Raw genomic sequence first — 15,059 nt, 5'->3', positions numbered from 1 at the left:
AGAATTAGAAATAATTCATTTCTAATATCTAATATAAATCTTCGCTCTTTTATTTTAAAGCTGTTACCCCTTGTTCTATTTGATTCAGAGTCCTTCTCCAGCTTTCCTGTATGCCCCCTTTGAAGGGCCATGTCAATATTATCTTTAGTGCAAACACAAAGAAGCACATACATTTGAAAACAAATTAGCAATGCTAAAAGTCCTGTATGAAACCAAAACATCCCATTCCAAAACGAATATATTCCTAAGGAGAGGACAAGGAAATAAGTCATTTTGAGCAGAAGATACTTATGCTACCTTCTGCTGCTAGGGGAGGTGGAGATGGTAGTAGTGATTTTATGCAGAGTTTAATATAGGCTTTATAGAATAGGACACTGATTTAAATGAAGCTGAAATCCATACTGAAAAAATGAAAAGCTTGAGCAGGATTCTAAACAGAGATAGGAGACAGAGGCATCAGTGCTCCAAAGTAACCCCCAAAAATAACTTCTTTGAGTACTACAGTCAGCAGCAAACTTATTCTCCAGTTTTATTAGGTTCTCCATGGATTTGCAAATCAAAAAAGTTATGGTAACGTCCTAAGCTCTGAATTATTAGAAGTTGCTTCTCATAATTGTCATATTAAAGCATAAGTGCAAGTTTTTATTTCTGTTGTGTATTAATAATGTCTATTTTGCCAGTTGAAATACCTATTCCTTTTAGCAGTACGCATAGCAATATGAAAAAGTATTAGCCCTAGTCTGAATAGCATCATAGAGTGACTTGGCTTTGAAGGAACCTTAAAGATCATCTAGTTCAGAACACTGAAGTATAGTAAATGAAAGCAGTTTTCCCTGGTTGATATCATGTTACTTGCTTAAGATAAAAAGCCCCGAAATAAAATGGAATAAAGCAGTAGAAGCTTATACATGAGAAATATAAGATTCCACTATAAAATTTGGTAATGAAGTGTGTAATTCTGTTCTTTCCCATATACTACAGAAGTCTATTGTTGAAGCCACATATTTGTGAGGTGATGTAATTTGGTTTTGTCTGGTAGATGAACAAGCGGACCTAATTGGTCCAATTTCTACAGTCATCAGAAAATAATGATGTCATGTTAATGTCATTTGTTATTATTACATGTCCGAACTGAAAGCATAGCTGTCTCAAGTATATTTTACTTTCTTCCCCAGGGGACATATCCATCAGTATTTCTGTGTCAAACTGCCAAGTTCAAGAAAATGTGGTGAGTGTTCTCTGAATGCTTCTGCTAGATATGATATGATTAAGTATGTGAAGTCATTGATCTGTTTTGCAAAAGGGAATGTTAGAGAAGAGTTCCAATCAGCCATTTTTTCCTACTTACACTGTAGAAAGTAACAAACGATTAGCATTATTCACTTTTGAAAAAAAATCAATTTTATAGTATCTTTTCCTTGAGACACAACTATTACATAGATGTTATGTAGCTTAAAGCAGAATTTAACAACTTATCTTTTCAGATTGTTAATTACCTAAAGGAAAGCAAGCAGAAGTCATTAATACATGGCATTTCTGTTGAACTTAGTAAGGCTATCATAAGCCTTTTCTTGTCACCACTAACACATCCAATATTTTTTGTACTAAGATGAGGCTGCAATTTTGGTTATTGATTCTTTTAAGAAAACTCTCATTAATGTTCTGGCAGGCGTGTTTTGAAATGTACTGTAGAGTACATGTATGCACACTGATCAAATATATATATATTTTTCCCATATTTCGGAGATTAATGTTTGTTGTGTTTATGTAAGCAGGATATCAGCACTGTGTACCAGATCTTCCCAGATGAGGTGTTGGGATCAGGACAGTTTGGAATTGTTTATGGAGGTAGGTTTCTGGTGAGTTGTACAGTTATGCTTAAGGCTGAAAAAATTTAGCAAACCTGAAAGTATTTGGATTGTGAAGTACTTTATTACAGAAATTAGCTACCCAGTGTTTAATGTAAGTAATATTCATTAAAGAAGGACACTACTTAGTGTTGACAAGGTCTTTTTTTGTTATGAAGTTTTCTGCCAACAACAGGTTAGTATACTTAATAACTGTAGTAATGTCATAATGTAGTGTAGCAATGTAGCTGTAGTAATGCAGACCCCAAAGTACAGAACTGTCTCTCTTTGAGAAGAGAATTGAAGTATATTTCTTAGGTAATGAAAGAAGGGGGAGAAAGTCATCATTTCTTGCTATTTTTCTTGGCACAACTTTGTGATTCTTTTTTCTTTGTTCTTAATAGCTTGTTTTGATTATTTATTTTTTTCACGTTCTGTTTCTCCATTTTGTTCCTCATTTTTTCAGCAGTTTTGAGGAGGGTGCTTAGGTACAGTTGTTTGAGACAAGTGAGTGATAACTAACTAACATTCTCACTGAAAAATCTCTGGGTCTCTGATAAAACTGGGACAGGAAGTTAGATTCTTTAAGGCAATCACCTATTTCATTATTTGCTACTCTGGAACTACCACTGTAACCTATGACCTGCCAGTTGCAAAGAACTCTATTTTAAGTATATGAGAAGGAAAAAGTATGTGAGAAAGCTAATTTTACATGTATATTGTTGAAAGGCAAAACTAAATTTTTTTATATGCTTGTATTCCTGACATGTTTCAACAGCTTTGTCAGGTGAGAAAAAGTTTGATCATAAAAGGGAAGGGAAAAAGGAAATGGAAGAGAGCTTTCAATTATTTATTTCACTTTATTTAACTTGCAGCAGACTTGCTCTGGGATTTACTTTGTTGTGCATAGTTGTACATAATTGCCACTTACTTGTGGTCAATTATACAATCAAGTAAAAGTGGAACACTTTTCGGAATTAATCATGTTAATTGATGGAGGCCTTCTGTTTTATTAATGCAGGAAAGCATCGCAAAACAGGAAGAGATGTTGCCATTAAAATAATAGACAAACTAAGATTTCCAACTAAACAGGAAAGCCAACTTCGTAATGAGGTTGCAATTTTACAGGTATTTTGCTATTATTTTTCATTTTTACAAGTCATAGAATCTTTTGAGTTGGAAGAAACTCTTAAAGGTCATCTAGTCCAACTCCTCTGCAATGAACAAGGAATAAATACCAGATAATGTAATTATTTCAGTTGATAATGGCTATTGTTTTTGCTGAAAATTCTAGCATTTTTGCAGCCTAATCTTCATAAATAGTCAAGACTAACAGTACTGGGAATGTTATGTTAGGAGCTGTAATCTCTACAATCTAAAGCACCAGGCACAATAATGTATGTTTAACTAATTTTAAGTTAATGCATTCTTTTATAGCATCCCTAGAAATGTTATGCCTGTTGCCTACAGATGAAGTAAGCAATTTAAAATAAGAAAAACTGAAATATTTTCTGTTTTAGGGGAGCCTGGAGGTTAGTTATGTAATCATAAAACCTACTAATCATATAGGGATATCTGTGTTGTTCAAATGTTGTATTTACTTTTACTAGAATCTTCATCATCCTGGGGTTGTAAATTTGGAGTGCATGTTTGAGACACCAGAAAGAGTGTTTGTTGTTATGGAAAAACTCCATGGAGACATGCTGGAGATGATCTTATCAAGTGAAAAAGGCAGATTGCCAGAGAGAATAACAAAGTTTTTAATTACTCAGGTAAGTAATTGAACCATAGACCTATAAAGATATTTGAAGTAGTTGTTATCACTGTTTCTTATGTTTTGATTTTGACATAATTTTTCTCCTTCATTCATATAAAAGCCTGGATAATAATCATAGAATCATGGAATGATTCTTTAATATGAATATTATTAGAATGATTGTAATAATAATAACAGGGATGGTACATACATCTTTGTGTACATTATCTAATTTCTAGTAAGCCATTAAGAGTTCCTAGCCATAGATACACATGCAATTGCCTGGCTGCTGGATGAGAGAGCCATCAAGTTATGGGTTCACTTATGCTTGAAGGATTAATGACAAGACAGGACTTGAAAATGCAAATAGCAAACCATTAAAGAACTACAGAAAGAAATTTGAGCCTTTCGAATTTCCCTATACCCAACCATTGTAGTTTGTGCTATGATCTTCTGTGCCTCTTTTCTGCACTGAGATTGGATCTCAGAACTACCTCTGATAAAATGAGTCTGTCTTCCTGTATGGTATCTGTTAATAATTTGATCTGTTTGTTTTTTGTCTGTTTTTTTTCTATTCTTCATGTTGTCATGTTATCATATTGTTTCCTTGGCCGCCCACAATATGTTTAAATTTAGATACACAGCTGAGTAATGAGCCACCTCAAAGTCACAGCAGCCTGTTTTTTTGTTAAGGCAAGAAAAAGAATGGAGCAGGAACAGTTGTGTTACAGTGGAAGCTTATTATTAGAAATTGAACATAGCAGGTTCTCTAGCTTTCAGACTTTCATAGGCAAAACTGCCACCAACTTTATAATTTGGTTTCTTGCATTAATGGGTTCATTCAGCCTCTACCCATTGCCTGTTCTAATAGAGTGGAAAATTCTGGCAGCCTCTGACCAGACAGATGGAATGAAGTTAAAACCACAGAGATAGGATGGATGTCTCTTACACTTCCTTGGCATTTTGTTCACATAACAGCACAAAAATGCATGTAAGGCTCTTTGTTTTATCACCTCAAGAAAATACTTAAATTGGATCACAGAATATTTCCATGAAAATTTTTGAGTGAATAATTTATATCTGGAAAGCCATTTTGCAGATGTTTCTGTGTTAAAAGTTTCAACAACACCAAAACAAACAAAGAAACGTACTCAGAATGCAGTTTCCTGAAGTTGTTTAGAACATAACATCTTTGGAGAGGGAACAATCATGTTTCAAACAGTGAAACATAGCTGATCTTTTTTTTTCTTGCACTGTGACACTGTAGAGAAAGATACATTCTTGTTGGGTTGTTTCTCTCTACAGCAGTCCTAGATTCTCTAGTCAATGTTGCTGTCAAAGTAATATAAACCCCCAAAATTTATAAATTTATATATAACTCCCCATTTAAAGCTGAATTTCATTCTGATTTGTTTCTTCACAGATCCTTGTTGCTTTAAGACATCTTCATTTCAAAAATATAGTTCATTGTGACCTCAAACCAGAAAATGTATTATTGGCATCAGCAGATCCTTTCCCCCAGGCAAGTAGAAATTATTCTAATTAACAAGTGCTAATTCTGCTTATTTTATAAAAAAACAAAAGCATCTATCTGTATTGGTTCCAGGAACTACGCAAAATTATTAGATTTGAATGTCCAAAAAAGTGATAATTCAAGAACTAACTTCTGTCAACTTGATTCATTCGGGAAAAGGTCATCTGTAAAACAACCATTCTGTTTGGAAGGAATCTAAGCAGTTAGGCCCTTCCAAAACTTCATTCCCTTCATTCTAAGTTGTCCTGTGTTTTCGCTTTCACTCTACTACAGTTTATTTATGACATGAAGGAATGCAATGAATTGGTAATCTAGTCTAATGCCTTGGTGAACTATGAGAAGGTTAAAAGAAATAAAGTTTCCTGAAGATGTATTGTACAACTAAACTATGATAAAAGTATGTCAACTGTATTTAATAATAAAAATCTTTTTTAAAATAAATAAATAAATAATAAAGTAAATAAATGTTACAATAAATAAATAAATATTTAATTTACTTTATTTATTAAAAATGTTTTTACTTTAATTTATTACTTAATTTTAATTTTATTACTTTAATTTACTTACGACAATTCTCCTTAAACAGGTAAAACTTTGTGATTTCGGCTTTGCTCGAATTATTGGGGAGAAATCCTTCAGGCGTTCGGTTGTAGGAACACCAGCCTACCTTGCTCCAGAAGTGCTGAGGAATAAAGGCTATAACAGATCTCTGGATATGTGGTCTGTGGGTGTTATCATTTATGTAAGTCTCAGTGGTACCTTTCCATTCAATGAAGATGAGGACATACATGACCAAATCCAGAATGCTGCTTTCATGTATCCACCCAATCCTTGGAAAGAAATCTCTCATGAAGGTAATATCTATTTGTGGCTGTTTGTATATAAATGCCAAAAAAACAGCTTTTGCCTGCATTCTCCACCAAGAATGTCAATGGTGTATGGGCTGGTTTGGCCCGGTTCTGTGACCAGCGGAGTGGAGGGATTTCACAAAATCTGCGCCTCCGGAAAAGGGAAACAGAGGGCCCCAAAATAATTAAAAACAGTGGCAACAATCTGAGGAGAAACAAACTAATTTACTAAATATGGTATCAGAATGAAAAATAACACACTGTAATACAATATAATTAGAATTGAAGCTAATAAGTCAAATATAATGAGAAAGAGTGTCCAAAAGGTGGATAGGCTTCACCATAACACTGAGGTGTGAGATGTGCAGTCCAGCTGAGCAGCAGGGAGGAGAACCTGACAAAGAAGAGCGCATCAGGTGACCTTGCCAGGGGTTTTATCTCCCCTCTGACTGCAAAGCCTTCTGGGGTATGTAGTTCTTCTCTTTCGGACAGGTGCCTGGAACTGGAGTATTAACACTTTAACTACCAGTGCACTACATGATGTTATGATAGGAATAGTGATAACCAAAAATCATAAAACCATGACAAGTGTATTCTGCTTTCATATATTTTCTCCCCTGTACATATCTGCAAAAAGTAAAAGAAATTTTTTTAAAAAATCAGATGCCGTTATATACCATAATGAAGTATCCCTGTTTTGTCATATTTGATGCTTTAGACATTTCCTGCCTGTGACATAATCCTCTAGTGAGAGATTTCTCCAGGTGTTGAAGGAAGCATGAGGAAGGGTGGGGAGAAGTCTTGGAGAGACCCAAAGAGATTTTTGAAATATTTAAAAATATATCAGCTGTGATTTCACCAATGTTTTCTAGTACACAACAAACACTTTCAGCTTACTGGATTTTTTTATTTAATAATTTCTTTATTTTTATTATTGCCTTTATATCTTTAACTTCCTGCAAGATTTCTTTGTAAGTCTTAAAGCAAAGGAAGCATTGTATGTGTCAGGTTTGGATTGGGATTTTTTTGTTTTTTTTTTTCCCCCAGACTTACAACGCACTCCAAATTGAATTAAAAGATTATAATTCAGAATTTTTATTTTTACAGTACAGTGACAGATGACCATTTTTCCTTGTTTTTAACTGAAATGTTTTACTTACATGTTAATGGTAACTTAAGAGATATATGCCTACTGCTTACTGTAGTGTACACTGAGCCACACGCTCTCAGCTGAAAAATTCTTTTTGTCTTCTCTGGAATTCTGTCTCAGCAGTAGAAGTTTTTATAATATCTGTTGAAAATATTAAAAAACAAAACAAAACAAAACAAAAAAAAAAACCATAAATCTGCACAATTGCACACTGATGTCCTCATGAACCTCTACGCACCCCTGATATGTAAGCTGACAGAATCTGTTGGCAGCAATGCTTTTTCTGGCACTAGAAATAAGCAAATAGCAGTCAACACAGGAGAAGCTGCAAGAAACTGTCTCCACAAGTTCTGCTGTGGTAGACACGAGATCAATTTCTACATTCAGAGGTGAAGATTGAGTAGAGCACCTACAGAAAACTCACCTACCAGAGTGTTATCTATCCTTCTACACAGTCATCAGCCTTCTTTAAGAGTAAATGGATATTAGGCTGAAAACATGTAGGAGAAAGAACACACACTTTAATAAATCATAATGTTAAAATCTGCTTTTACATTGTCATTTCATTATATACTTGAAATTGTTAATTGATGAGCCATTCTGATGTGGTAAACACAAGTCTAAATCTGAACAGATCCACGATTCTTAAAACAGAGAGCTGGAATCTAGATCTCTATCCAAGTATTACTCCTGGAGCTAAAATTTGAGGTTAGACATTATCTCCCGTCTAATAACCATAAATAAACATTTATCAACCTATCTCTGTCAAACTTTTTTTTATCTAGGTGGAATTTAACACATAAAAAACATTTTGGGGAATGTAAATCTCTTGTGCTCTCAGAAAGGTATCCTTAAAGAACTGCTAGCTCTGTTCTGTTCCTATGTCCCAAAGGACAGTTTCCCAATGTATCCCATCCAATAATGCCTTAGACACACAAAATTTTGCTCTCCTGAAGTTCAGAGTCCTGAATCTGCTCTTTTCCAGACCCATATTCCTTGAGATCACAAATCCAATCTGAGCATGATTGCTACAGCCAAATTGCCTCAAATCTTAACCTCTTTAATGAGATCACCTGCATTGGTGAACCTCACTGCTGGTTGGTCTGTCCAATACATATCTGTTCCGGGAAGTTATCCTCAGCAGATTTCAGGAGTGTACTGAATTGCTTGCAGCCCACCCTGTTATTTTCCCAGCAGTCATCCAGGTGGTTGAAATCCCCCATTAGGATGAGAGCCAGTGAGCATGATGCTTCTTATCGCTGAAGGGAGAAGGCCTTGTCAGCAGACTCCCCTTGGTCTGTTGGCCCGTAGTAAATCCTGATCACCAGAAGTAGACCCCAACCACTGGAGTAGAAGTAAATATTTGCTCTCCGTTACTTGGTGCTTTCTTCTCATACATCCAAAAGGATTCGGGCACTCTAATAATTGACTATAAATCTTACATTACCAATAGATTCTAATAATGGTAACTTCATCCAGAGACAACAGTACATGCCTCAGTAATAGCAGGCATAAACATAAAATTCAGCAAACTTGCAAGAGTTAGGCTTGCCTAACTTACCATCTAAGACAATTAAAATTTACTTCAATTTATGCATGCTAACTTACTTCAGAATTTTAACAGGCTAGGATTACGGATGAGCAAAATTTCTGTCCTCTTCCCCCATTAAAAATTAGCCTATAAAATTTAAGAGTTCTCAACTTTTATATTCCTGACAAATATTTTTTCCCAGTTGATATCCATATCCAAAACTGTACCATGAGCATCATTTCCCAAGCAGAGCACTCATCCATGAAATGTCTTCACTGATTTCCATCCCCAAAATGCAGTAGCATTTTTCCACATTTTCCAATAGCATCTCATATTTGAATGACTACTTGCTGAAAACTGAGTATGCATTTGTATGTCAAAATAGAATTGGAAGAAATAGCAGCATAGAGGTAATTTTTGTGGTAATCTTTGTCTAACCTGCTATTTCTGCTCTCTCTGTCTTCAGGTATTGTCAAGCCATTTTATGCTTCTGAATTCATTCATCTGCTATATGACAATTTGGCTTCATTCAGACCTCCATCTGGATTTTTGCTAGATTTTAGTGCATAAGAATGTACAAGCAGGGTTCTCTTTTACTTGTAGCTGAGTAATTTCACATCTGTGAAATTTAAGTAGTATTCCAATCAATTGTAGTTGATGCAAAAATAAATTAATAAATTAGGAATACAATGATTTACAAAAAATTCAGAGAATGAAGCCACACCATCAGTGATCTAAAACTTGACATAGTACATATTAGACCCAAGAAGTTGAAAAGGATGTCCAGCGTAGAGAGGACATATTAGGTGAAACATATGAACAAGCAGAGGAACAAATGTTTTCAGGGAATTCTGTCCTTATATTCAACAGTATGGAAATACTGTTTAAATCTTTTGAGATAATACAGATTTGATGGACTGAAAGATCAAAGTTGGAAACAATCGCTAACACTGTTGAAAACAGGCTGCATGCTTGACAGATGTGAAATTACTCAGCTGTACGTAAGAGAGAATCCTACATGTGCATTCTTACATGCTAATATGGAGCAAAAATCCAGACAGAGGCCTGAAAGGAGCCAAAATTGTCATGTAGCAGATCAATGGAGGATTCTAAACCATGTTCTTCCTAGAGAAGGTGGTCCAGATTTTATTTTCTCATTTGTGGACAAATAGATTTTTAGCTACCATCTCTCTGTTAGTGCACTAAAGGAGAGTGTGCTACATTCTCTTTTTTTTCTTCCCTCTCAAAATGTCTGAGGAGTGGGTGTGGAATTGGAAAGCCAGTGAATTCCGATCAGGACCATATGGAGGCATTCTGAAAACTCGTTTGTTTTCCAAAACAGCAGGGTTAATCTGTCTTTCCCCTCTTGGGTGAAAGAGAAATTCTCAAGTTCCAAACTATGAGGAGTAGTAGTATTTTGAAATTGCTGACTTTGTAACCCCGCTTATTCCACTTTCTACCTTGAAGCTGCTGCTCTCAGTCATCCAACAATGTCACTTCAGCAGTGATACTGGGAGTCTCAAAGAAATGTGCATGTGTGTTTACTATAAACTGCTGTGGTATCTGCATTATACTGTTGTCCTCACATAAGTATTTTTTCACTTGAGGAGGAGCTGAGTGAGAATTGACTTCAGTCTTTGTTACCTGCCTACAAGTAAACACTAAGAGATAGACGATATAGTAGCTAGCAGGCAGCTGTTTAGTAAAATGTAATCCTATTAGGAAGGTTTGCATGAGTACTTTCAGGAACATCCACAGTGAATGCAGTTTGTAAAATGCTGGAGAGTGGAGAGATAACTGCCCTCATTTCACAACTACCGTGTTTGTCTGTCTCTGTTTGTATGCCTTAGTTGAAACAAATACATTTCAACTGATATGCTCTAATATTTTTTTTTCCAGCTATTGATCTAATAAATAATTTGTTGCAAGTGAAAATGAGAAAGCGCTACAGCGTGGACAAAACGTTAAGCCACCCCTGGTTACAGGTATTGCTACAAACTCCCTGTTTCTTCCTATGCATTTACGTTCCCAGTATATAAACATTTTTATTGTTAAGTACAATAGAATCTAAACAGATCTACAAACCTGAAGGTGCTTTCTGATCTTGAGAACCACGTACTTCTTTACCAATTTACCAATAGATTCTAATTAGTTTTTGAAATACAAAATTCCAATGCTAAACTCTCTCATGTTTTCAAAATACAATGCAGGAATAATTTATCTTGTTTGTCCACTAAGAATGTTTTATATATATGTTTGTGTGTGTGTATGTGTAGATAGATAGATAGATAGATAGATAGATAGATGTAATGGTGGAAATAAACCTTTATACTCACTTGACTTGCATTATCTAATTGCCTAGATTCTACCTTGATTCCCTTAGTATTAAAACTAATCAGTGGGCTGCCCTTCAGTCATCAGAAGAGATAGTGAAGCTGCATGCTTTCCAGGAAAATATATTAGCCACTTTCATTTGAAATCCTCAAATCGAAACTAAAATGTTAATAATTTCTGATGTGCTAGCAGCCATTGTCTTCTGCTCCTTATATATTAGATTTTTATTGAGGCAGTAGCAAAGTCACTGCACGCTATAAGATACAAAACAGAATCAGTGCATGGAGCAGGGCAAGCTAGGCACTGGGCACCTTGGGAATGGGACAGACCAAATCCTAACTGGGACATCAGCCATGAGATCTAAGGAACAGTTTACAACTTATCAGTGAGAATGGAAAATATTATTTTTGTTGCAAATATTAATGACTGGGTCGCTGAAGCTTCTCATTAAGCATCCAGTGCTTCTGAGGTGCCTGTGTCCTCAAGGATTCTCTGTGCTCAGAAATGGATGTAACTCGTGACTCAGGACTGACTGCATCACACACTTAGAATCACTCCGGTTGGAAAAGACCTTCAAGATCATAAAGTTCAACTGCAACCTAACCATACTACCCTAACTCTAACAATCCTCTGCTAAATCATGTCCCTGAGCACCACATCCGATCAGCTTTCAAACACATTCAGGGACCGTGACTCAACCACCTCCCTGGGGAGCCTATTCCAGAGCTTAACAACCCTTTCTGTAAAGAAGTTTTTCCTGATATCCAACTTAAACCTCCCCTGGTGCAACTTGAGGCCATTTCCCCTCGTCCTGTCACCAGTGAGAAGAGTCCAATCCTGCTCTCACTGTGAGCACCTTTCAGGTATTGGAAGAGAGCAATAAGGTCTCCCCTCAGCCTCCTTTTCCCCATACTAAATAGCCCCAGTTCCCTCAGTCACTCATCTTCCAAGGATGCACATATATGCATAGGAAAGTAACTGTGCAGAGGCATAGCACAGATCAGATGCGTAGTTCACAATCCCAAAGGAATACTCATCTGAACTGATGCCTGGATCCTATTCCAGTACCCTACACTTTACCAGTGTTTCTCAGAGTGGAGCATGACCTGCTGAACAAGAGGAAAAGGGCTGCAACCACACCCTCAGCCTTCACATTCCTTCTAGGCTTATTTTCTTCCTCTCAGATTTCCTGTCACCTTTCAGTCTTTTCTTCCAGTACTGTGCTCTCTTCCCACACAGTCATCAGAAAGTATATTTCTGAGCTTTTGGAGACCAGAGATGTAATCTCTACAGTGTGGATGCTGACTGATTCACGTGATGGAATGTTGTTCTTCACCTCTCATTCACTTTTTTCCCTTGAGCAATGGTGAATGGGACAGATACTTTTCTCACTCAAGTTGAATTTACATAATACACCTTTATGCCAAGATAGAACATCTTTCTTGACTATATGATATAGATTATTAGGATGTAGATGTTTGTTTAAGAATGACTTTTTCCCTTTTCATTTTCATAAAATCATTAAGGTTGGAAAAGACCTACTAGATCATCTAGTGTGACTATCAACCTCCCACCAGTATTTGTCTTTAAACCATGTCCCTAAGTACTATATCTACCCTTTCCTAAAGACCTCCAGGGAGTGACTACCTCTTCATTGGGCTACTTGTTCCAATGCCTAACTGCTCTGTCTAAGAAGTTCTTCCTAATATCCAACCTGAACTTTCACTGGTGCAAATTAAAGATATTCCGTCTTGTCCTAACACTAATTACCTGATAGAGGAGTCTGACCCCTGCTTGGACATAACCTACTTTCAGGTAGTTCTAGAGAGAGAGATAAGGTCTCCCCTGAGCACTCACTTCTCCAGACTAAACAATCCCAGTTCCCTCAGCCATTCCTCACAAGGCTTGCACTCCACATCCATCACCAGCTTCATGTCCTTTCTCTGGACACGCTCCAGGGCCTCAATGTCTTTCTTGTAGTAAGGAGCCTGAATCTGAATGCAGTACTCGAGGTGTGTCCTCACCAGGGCTGAGTAGAGGGGGATGATCACCTCCCTGGTCCTGCTGGCTACACTAATTCTGATACAAACCAAGATGCCATTGGCCTTCTTGGCCACCTGGGCCCACTGCTGACTCACAGGTGTTGATCAGCACCTTTAGATCCTTTTCTTCCATGCAGCTTTCCAGTCTCTCTGCCCCAAGCCTTTAGGGTTGCCGGGGGTTATTGTGACCAAAATACAGGACCTGACACTTAACCTTGTTGGATTTTATCCCATTGACCTCTGCCCAATGTCCAGATCCCACTGTAGGGCCTTCCTTTCCACAGGCGGAGTGACAAGAAATTATTTTATCACCCATGTCTTGAATCTCAGTAGTCAGTAAAACAGCCTGTAATACCTCCATATTAATAGCAGAGTTTAATAAAATTAATGATTCAAACATACCTGAATAGACCTATTTCTATTGACAGATTTCATATTTATTAATTGTATAATTTCTCTGTTCTGAGGCAATAGGGATGCAGATTGACAAGTTAATAGCACTTTGCATATTATTGGTAATAGAAGGAAATGTCATTTATTTTAGAAATGTTAAAACAAATCCTACTACTTTATTTCAGGACTATCAAACCTGGTTAGATTTAAGGGAGCTTGAATGTAAAATGGGGGAGCGTTACATCACCCATGAAAGTGATGACTCTCGATGGGAACAGTATTCAGGAGAACATGGACTGCAGTATCCAGCACACCTTATCACTCCGAGTGCTAACCACAATGAAAACACCACGCTACAAGAAACAGAAATGAAAGCCCTCAGTGAGCGTGTCAGCATCCTTTAAGTTGCATCCCTATAATCTGTCAAAACACTGTGGAATTAATAAATACATACGGTCAGGTTTAACGTTTGCCTTGCAGAACTGCCATTATTTTCTGTCAGATGGGAACAAAGCTGTTATGCTGTTACACTGTTGATGAATCTGAGTTGCCAAGACAAATCAACAGAAACATTTTTGTGTGACCAACTGTGTTGTATTTACAGAAGTTCCCCAGAAACACTAAACTTGTTATTGTGAATGATTCATGTTGTATTTAATGTATTAAAACCTGTCTCCACGGTGCCTTTTCAAACTAGTGTTTTTCTTACTTGAGCCTTATTTGGTAAGAGAACTTTCCCATGAAGATCTGTGTTTTTTTGTTTGTTGTTGTTTTTTGCATCATTAGTTTTGTAATTGTAAGTAAACTCTTGAAGAGTAGGTTATTACTGCTGTTCTGTGAACAACTACTACTATTTGGATAAAAGCTTTATTTAGTGCAGGGGAAAAAATAGCAAAAAAAAAAAAAAAACAAACCAGAATGCATAGCACTGTACAGACAACCAAATCAGACAATCTGTGTATATGTGTTTGTGTATATAAATAGACACACACACAAGGTATAACCTGCTATTAAGCCTAAATGCCTTAGTAATGTTAACTGCAGCATATGCCAGTTGTATTTTGCTTTTTCTCAAAATATTCTTCTCTGATAGGAATATTCTGTAATATGTACATTCAGAAGTTAAATAACGTCAACTTTGTGTATGTTTTCAATAAAAGCCTTGTTAAAATAGTTCACTTGAGTAACATTATTGTTAACATATCCTCAGGATGGCATCAGAAGTAGCTGGGTAAGTTAGCTTTATCATTAAGAAGACCATGTGGAGGTAGGTAGAAAAACAGTTTGCTAGCCTGTGGACCTATAAAACACATTTTGTAAGAACTGGCTTGGGCAAACTTTATAACATGAATTTGTATAGTTTTGAAGCATACTGTGGGCAGTTGAGGACATGGATTTTGCACAAGTGAAATTAACATGAAATGTGCTGTTTCTGCTGAGTTCGTTCAATCTTGAGTTCTTTTGAACTGACTAATATGGATCTCTCCCATCCTCCTTCTCCTGAAAATTTTAAAGGTACTCCTGTTAGTTTATAACAATTACTTTGCCTTCCAGCTCTAACCCATTTAGCTTTAACTGAGAAAGTTGTTCAGGCTGTAATTTGAAGTATACACTCAGTGATGAG

The 15,059-nt window shown here is 36.4% G+C and overlaps 1 protein-coding gene across 2 annotated transcripts in view; it reads left to right on the top strand.

Moving 5' to 3' along the window:
* PRKD1 (protein kinase D1) overlaps positions 1-13,839 on the top strand; it is a gene marked incomplete at both ends in the record, with an annotated part of 107,921 nt that extends 94,082 nt beyond the window's left edge. For both annotated transcript variants that reach the window (XM_079537771.1, XM_079537770.1), the window contains 8 exons: positions 1,176-1,228; positions 1,776-1,848; positions 2,869-2,975; positions 3,458-3,619; positions 5,027-5,125; positions 5,724-5,991; positions 10,566-10,651; positions 13,621-13,839. In XM_079537771.1, coding sequence (XP_079393897.1) covers positions 1,176-1,228; positions 1,776-1,848; positions 2,869-2,975; positions 3,458-3,619; positions 5,027-5,125; positions 5,724-5,991; positions 10,566-10,651; positions 13,621-13,839 — 1,067 coding nt within the window. The remainder of the gene's footprint in view (positions 1-1,175; positions 1,229-1,775; positions 1,849-2,868; positions 2,976-3,457; positions 3,620-5,026; positions 5,126-5,723; positions 5,992-10,565; positions 10,652-13,620) is intronic.
* Between the last annotated feature and the right edge of the window lie 1,220 nt (positions 13,840-15,059).

Source organism: Tetrao urogallus (genome assembly GCF_951394365.1).
Source record: "Tetrao urogallus genome assembly, chromosome: 6".
NCBI lineage: Eukaryota > Metazoa > Chordata > Aves > Galliformes > Phasianidae > Tetrao > Tetrao urogallus.
The sequence above is the reverse complement of the archived record's forward strand: the minus strand, read 5'-3'. Positions and strand labels throughout refer to the sequence as shown.